Source organism: Silene latifolia, chromosome 8, assembly GCF_048544455.1.
Source record: "Silene latifolia isolate original U9 population chromosome 8, ASM4854445v1, whole genome shotgun sequence".
NCBI lineage: Eukaryota > Viridiplantae > Streptophyta > Magnoliopsida > Caryophyllales > Caryophyllaceae > Silene > Silene latifolia.
This window is the reverse complement of record NC_133533.1, coordinates 32,807,662-32,815,454: the sequence shown is the minus strand read 5'-3', so window position 1 is coordinate 32,815,454 and position 7,793 is coordinate 32,807,662. Positions and strand designations below refer to the sequence as shown.

The following is a 7,793-nucleotide window of genomic DNA, read 5'->3' as shown; positions in this document are numbered from 1 at the left end:
CCAATAATAATAATAATAATAAATATTATAATAATATTCTTCATTAATAATAATAATATATTAATATAATATAATATAATAATAATAATAATCTAATAAGATATATAAAATATAAAATAGTAATATAATAATAAATATAGTATTGATAATAATAATATATTAGTAATATAAATTATAACATTATTATTAATAATATAATATATTAATAATAATAACTAAATAATAATAATAATAATAATAATAGTAGTAGTAATAATAGTAGTAATAATAGTAATAATAATAATAATAATAATAATAATAAATGAAGGATGGTGTTCTATAGCTGGTCCAAAGTTCGCAGGGGCAAAATACAAGGAGGTTTTGATATTAGGGAGGTGCTGGGTTGGAATAAAACGCTATTATTAAAGATGTTTTGGTCTTATAATCACAATTGTACTTTTATCTGGCTTAAGTGGTCCAAAGAGTACATTTTCAAGCAGCACTCTGGTTGGAATCTTGAAGCCACTGCCTGTTTGTCTCTTATTTGGCAACAGATTCTTGTCATCAGGGATGAATTTGTCACTAAGGTTGGTACTATCGATGAGGCTAAATGTTTATTTCAGGTCTGGGCTACCAAGGGTAAGCTGCCTTTGCAGTAGGTGTATTCTATTTTTCATGGGACACATCATGATCTTAGATGGATGAAGCCCATCCTGGATGCCATTGTTCTCCCCAAGCACGCTTTTGTTGCTACATTAGCTGCTCATAATGCTCTGGTAACAGTGGACAACATTTGCAAAAGAGGGGTCCTCCTTGTTAATAGGTGTGTTTTGTGCTTCCAAGCTAATGAAACTTGTACTCATCTGTTCTTTTATTGTTCCTACTCAAAGGACTTGATGCAGCAGGTTCTAAATTGGCAGGGCACTACCAGGCATGTTCTGAGTTAAAAGCATGAACTGTATAAACTTGCCCTTAGTAGGAATCAGACTTGGAGATCAAAACTTGCACGGTGTTCCATTGCTGCTGTCATCTACTTCTTATGGCAAGAGCGTAATTTAAGGGTTTTTGATGGAGTGAGCAGGGATGTAAGCAAGTTGTTAACCAGGATTAAGTACGTTGTTTGTGTTCGTATGTATGCTTGGAGTAATGGGATATTTAACTCCCAAATGCTCCAATTGCTTCTAGGTTGATCAGCTCGGGTTTTATGTATGGTAGTGTTGGTCATTTAGCTAGTTCTTCTTTTGTAAGAAACTTATTCCTATTTTAATGAGAATTCTGACTAATAATAATAATAATAACAATAATAATAATAACAATAACAATAACAATAACAATAACAATAACAATAACAATAACAATAACAATAACAATAACAATAATAATAATAATAATAATAATAATAATGTAGATACCTCATTTCTGCACCTCCCGCAAGCCACCCGGTGATGATTGGGCCGCATGTTTGGTACACGGAACGATTTATGACAATTCGTAAGTTTATCGTCAAGTGATAGCTCAAATACTTGTGTCAAACCCTTGGTCGTCATATACGCGCCGTTACGGTCGTTTTGACAGTAATTAGAGTTCATTTGGAGTCCGGATCAAAAACCGTCTTCATTTTCTAATAAACCGTCTAAAATGCCGAGTCAGAATGTTCTGGAATGTTCCGGATATTTCTATTCTATATTTCAATATTTTTAATCTTTTGGCAAAATATATCCCGAAATTATATTTTATGCAATAAAGAAGTCGAGATCTACCGCAATTCCATAATAGAAACGCGAAAAATCTTTCTTCCGCAGGAGGAAACGCCTGGGGAAAGGACGCAGGACCTGCTGCGCCTCTTCCAAGAGCCGCAGTGGTTTCTGCGCCTCATCCCCAGCTCCTTTCCGCGTATTTTAAGATCTTTTCGAGATTTATTTCCAAAGTTTTACCGAAACCCTAATTCCTCCGTGTGATTAGTATAAATAGGGACCTTCTTTCTTCATATTTCTCACGCGAGTGTCCGCCCTTCTCTTCTACCTTTACATTCGAGTCGAGCAATCACTAATCGTTAACTTAGTCAATCTCGTTTCGTCAAACATGTAAGTCTGAGGGTGTAAATCCTACTTTTATTATTGTATTTTATTATTGTATCAATTATTGTAAGATTTACGTCGAATGCACGTTTAAAACCGATTTACAAAACCTTTTATCAAACTGTTTTTACGGATTAACGGGAGACAGACGTCGAGAAGAAGCGCAGCAACTGCTGCGCCTCTTCCTGAGGTTGCCGCAGTTTCTGCTTTTCTTCTTCTTCCTTTGTTCTCTGTTAATTCGTCTTCTTTCTTTCGTCTTTTCGTCTTTTCCCCTTATTTCGTTCGCATAATAATTTTAATACATAGTTCTTAAATAATTTATCACCTTTTAATTTCCGATCTAGATCCCTAATAATCAATATTTACGGATTTTCGTCATTAAATCAAACTCGGATTTTTAGAAACTCGATTCGTTCATGTCAAGTTTCTGGTATCCGTCTTTTGTACATGTTTTTATTGCTGTTTATCACTACTTTTCACATAGTTTCCATCATAATTTAACCTAATTCGTTTTAATTAACTTTAACTTGTTTATAATTCGTTTTAATAGTTATTATCCGTTTTAACACATGTTTTATTGCTTTTATGATAATTTCATATGTAAATAATATGTTAAATCACTTTCATTCGAGTCAAATATCCATAATCAACCATTAAAACTACCAACGAACATTAACAATTCGCAGTTCCGGCTTCACAGCCAGAACTCACCTCAGGAACAGACACAGTAACCACTGCGGACGCAGCTTTGCTGCGCCTGTTCCGAGGTGAATTCTGTCTCTGAAATTTCGTTTCTGCTTTGACCTAGTTCATCACCCTACGTATTAATCGACAATTACCCGTATTATCATTACTAATCTGTTCGTTTTCTACCCTTAATTTATGTTCCCTTCCTTTTCTCAAATTATCCGTTTTCTCAAACTAACATGTGAATGAAAAGCAATAAGAATGAAAAAAACGTAAAAACAGTAAAAGTCCTAGTGTGGCCTATCCTATCAAAATGAACAATAAATACAAGTTTGGAATTCATCCTTGGACCCGAGAAGCTTGTCTTGATGTTCCATCTTGATCCATGTAGTGGGAGTGAGCTCCAATCTTCCTCTTTAGTCTTCTTTGAAATTACAATAAATAAAATTACATAATTGACCTATTAATTACATTCTAATTTCAAAAACCCAAAACTAAAATAAAGGAGATTCGAGATCTCATAATTACATAAGAAATCATGTTTCCTTCATTACGAAAACATAATTTGACTAAGGCCACACTAAGTATTACAAATTACAACCGATTGCAAAAATAAATACGTAAATAAAATTCATTCATTCGATTCATTCAACAAAATTAAAAGCATCAACTAAAATAAATTAAACATACATAACACAATTCTTTAATTATGTTGATTAATTTATCCAAACCACCTATTTAAATTAAATTAAGTGATAATTCCGCAATTTAATCACATTAATTTAATTCTTAATCCATATTAAACTTGTAATATGAATTCTATCCGTCAAAATTTTAAACTGCTTTAAAATAACTCGGTATCTTTAAATTGTGAACCGATTCACAATAACTAATTGGTCAAAATAAAATAAAATAAACAAAATCCAATTTTTCTTCCTTTTGGGTCTCGGCAAAAAGAAAACAAAATTTTTTTTTATTTGTAAACTCAGCTCACGGCTGACAAAAAAAACAGCCAATAAATTTTTTTTTTTTTCGGAAATAAGGCAAAAACAAGGAAAGAAAAAACTTTCCTTTTCTTTTTCTTTTAGATCCGGCAAAAAAGAAAAATAACCCAAAAAAGCAGTTTTTTTTTTATGAACACTGTTCACGGTGAACAGTACCGAACAGGAAAAAAAAACAACAACAACGGCAAAAAAAATAAAACAGCCGTCACAAAAAAAACTTGCGGCAAGAATTGCCCTAAAACAAAACCGATGAAGAAAATGTTTACAGTTGCCATATAGAACGTGATTTAGCAAGTGAATTAATGAACATGATTAATCTTATATGCTAAAACTATATAGCAAAAACAAGTTCTTGTCTCATCGACATGATTATTCCATTAACAATTTAATTTAATCCGAATTAAATCAAGGTATCTACAAATTCATTTTATTATCATCTTAACATATTAAAACAATAATTCATATGAATCAAATGGAAATAAATCATCAACAAAGGAAAAACAGGCCGGAAAAAAAAAATTCTCTCGGCACAAAAAAATTTCAGCCGAAAACCCTAAAATTTTTTTTTTTCGAAATCCCCATTGTTTACATACATATTTTATGAAAATCATCAAAAATAAAAGCGTGGCCTAATGCTCTGATACCACTTGTGGAAAATAATCTGTATACTTCCCTTAAACTAGAAGGATTATAACGAATTTTAACAATGATGATAAAGGTCATAAACAAAATACATAAACAAAGTATAAGGATTTAGAATTAACCTTCGGTCCTAGCAAAATTGGCCTAAGAACAATATCAAAATTGATATTCGCCTATTAGTTGCACCCAAGACGATATGAGATATGCCCTTTGATTATGCTAGAAATCGATCTAAAATTTTCTGTAAATTTAGTTGTTTTTGTGTTTTGTGATGAGAGAGAGGAGGCAAGGTCAAGAAAAAGCATTAGGGTAGAAATAATTCTCTCCCTTTCTTTTTATACAGACCGAAATTTGGAGTCAATTAGGAAAGAAAAACCTTTCCTAATTTCGGCCATCAAACCGTGACAAGGAGTATTTCCTCCTTATTTTTGATCTTTCCAAAAATATATAATATGTGTTGAATTGTCATCTAGTGAGGATCGAACCCATGACCTCTTGGTATGTGTACCCTCACTATTACCACTATAACACATTCAGCTTGTTGATATTAAATACAACTGATTATATTTAATTACGAATTAACAGATTAATTCGTCCAAGCTAACATTATATATATTTAATTAAATATAACTTATTATATTTAATTTACGAATTGACAGTTAATTCGTCTCAACTAATATTGATTAATTTTCATTAAATAATTATCTCATCAACACATCGACTAACTTTTTAGTCATTTTGGGCATCAATGTGATTATATTTCTATAACCACATTTCTCAAACACATCCTATAGGTGTGACCTTTAGAGACCAGTTGATCACCGCCATCTGTATGATAATAACGTCAAACTTTCTAGCAAGCCAATCGTTATTAGGTAAACGTTAACCAACTGATTAAATATACGAAGTATACCCTTGTGAACCTGTAAGAGATTTACAAATGTTATCACACTAATTTGTGAAGGACACAAGCTCCAACACACCTTAGCATATCGAGGTGCTACCATCTCGGTTGCCCGAGGTAAAGTATATCAAATGGACCACTGTTTAACCAAACTCAAACTGAAAACCAAACCAAAACTGTTTACAAAACCGAAAGGAACCAAAAGAAAAGCTAATGTTTAAGACCACAAAGGAAGCTAGCTAAAGAAAATATTCCATCCATATCCCGCGAGCTACATTCACATCTAATACCTACTAAACCAACTGCTCACCATCCCCGAATGGATCACCACAGTTTTGAAAACAATAACGGGATCAGTCAACTGCATAACCCAAATAAGAAATCACAGATACACAATACAATCCAAACTAGTAACAATCCTCCAAACTCCAATAGTAACCAGTAACCGACTACACACCGAAATGTGTAGCTCTGCCAGGTTCCCATCGCAACAGGAACCCACACCACCAGTGGAGACCTTAGCCTTACCACCTAAGCCCCGCTCATCGCAACGAGCTAACCCAAATCATTAATTTGTACATCTCTCTTGTGACGGGAGCCACAAGGAGCGAACATGGGGTTGTAACCATCTCCCCAAAATGGTCCCACAACAACAAACGATCACTGTAAAAACTCAATCACAATGATAACAATACCAAACAATCAACCAAAATTACATCTTATAATCAATTATATAAACGACTGAGTAGGGAAACCCTATCTTATCAAGATCCAAGCAAAAGCACAGCAAATCAAGCTAGTATGCCTCCTCTATGAAGTCCTCACCTATTATGATATCATACAATCAATCAACTACGCATCGTACGATTATTCGCCCTAAACCCGCAAACCACCCAATTAGGGTTTGTATATCTATAACCAAAATATAAATAAAGGGTAAAATACTTACTGATCGAATCGACGCGGAGATGGAATGAAAACCCCAAAATATATGAACCCTAGCCTTGGAAATGATTAAGATAGTTGGAGAGTAGTGTTACATAGTTTAGAGTTTGTGAGTTTGCTTAAGAAATGATTATAAAATGAATAAAACCAATAAAATGACTTAAATATACTTCTCCAATTATCTTAATTAGACCGCGCAAAATAACCCGTCAGACCGGGTACTCGGTCGAGTACCTGAAGTACTCAGTCGAGTACACCCTACTCTACCAAGGTCCTCACTACTCGGCCGAGTGTACCTAAAATAGTAGCTGTCTAAAAGCACTCGACGACTTACTCGGCCGAGTAATGCCTACTCGACCAAGTGCACTGTGACCAGGATACCGCGGTACTACACTTACGCCCACCACCAATACGGCTACTGATGTGTCCATTTTATATAGGATTTACCCCTTAATTTAACTCGGTTTTACTTATATCACACTTTTATTAGTGTATTTGTGACCTAATTCCGTGTACTAGTGTCTTTGCTTGTTTTTATCGTATTTTGTAGGAAATGTAGCTTTCATAGCTTTTTCCCGTCATATGTGCAAGCACTAAGGTTCACGAGGCTAAACCAAACGAGACATGCAAAAAGAAGGGAATTTTGGAAAAAACCAAGTAAAATAATCCCGAGCATGAAGGAATGGAGCTTGGGTTGATGAACAAGTGAATAAATGAAATTGGCTCAAAGAAAAGCCCAAGTCAAACAAGTGGAAAAGTCAAGCTTAGATATGCTCTTAGGATGCCCAAATATGCATTTACCCGGGTGAATTAAGGGGTATTAATCGCAAACTTTGGATCCCCTTAACAATTAATCAAGAAATTAAAGAGAACTCAAACTTTGAGGAGCCAAATCACGAGATTCCGTCAACAAGCTCTAGAGAGCTTATATGAAGCATGGGAAAGCTACAAGGAGTTGCAAAGGCAATGCCCACATCATGGGTTAGATGCTTGGTTCCTGGTTGTAACATTATACAATGGATGTTGTGCCAAGTCCCGAAGAATTCTTGAATCCGCCAACAATGGGCGGTTTGATCAAATTGACACCAATATTGCTCATGAAACGATTGAATCCATGGCGATTCATGATGCCCAATATGTCTATTCCCCGAGTACACCTATCAAAGGTAAAGAGGAAACTTCCGACACTACCATTTTGAAAGCTCAAATCTTATTGCTCCAAGAAAAGTTGGAGGCTCAAAATGCGATTTCCTCTCTTCAACAACTCAATGGCTTGTCCTCTACTAGTCAAATTGTTGTTTGTGAAGGTTGCGAAGGTGCAGTTCATTACACCGCTCATTGTCAAGCTACTATTGAGGAGGTAAATGCTTATCAAAATTTTAGACAAAGTTCATTCCCACCGGGTACATTTTCAAATACTTATAACCTGAACACAAAATTTCACCCGAACTTGTCTTATAAAAGCAACAATGTGCTTAACCCTCAACCACAACAAACTCTTGTGCCTCAACCTTAACAACAACAAAATGTCTATGTACCACCACAAAAAAGGAA

General features: G+C 34.5%; 1 protein-coding gene and 1 non-coding gene across 2 annotated transcripts; one reads left to right on the top strand and one right to left on the bottom strand.

Annotated features, from left to right (window-relative positions):
* Positions 1-308: 308 nt before the first annotated feature.
* On the top strand, positions 309-1,169 carry LOC141594997 (uncharacterized). The gene is made up of 3 exons (XM_074414975.1): positions 309-634; positions 677-802; positions 959-1,169. The coding sequence occupies exons 1-3, from the start codon at positions 309-311 to the stop codon at positions 1,167-1,169; spliced, it is 663 nt and encodes a 220-aa protein (XP_074271076.1).
* Positions 1,170-7,116: 5,947 nt separating this feature from the next.
* Positions 7,117-7,223, bottom strand: LOC141597666 (small nucleolar RNA R71). The gene has a single exon (XR_012522888.1). It is a non-coding gene; the product is annotated as a small nucleolar RNA R71 (small nucleolar RNA).
* Positions 7,224-7,793: the final 570 nt, after the last annotated feature.

Excerpts from the sequence above, each read along its gene's own strand:
- LOC141594997 (XM_074414975.1), top strand. The coding sequence starts at position 309 with ATGGTGTTCTATAGCTGGTCCAAAGTTCGCAGGGGCAAAATACAAGGA. Across the intron at positions 635-676 it reads AAGGGTAAGCTGCCTTTGCA|ATGGATGAAGCCCATCCTGG; the intron begins GTAGGTGTATTC and ends TCATGATCTTAG. Across the intron at positions 803-958 it reads GGGGTCCTCCTTGTTAATAG|GAATCAGACTTGGAGATCAA; the intron begins GTGTGTTTTGTG and ends TGCCCTTAGTAG.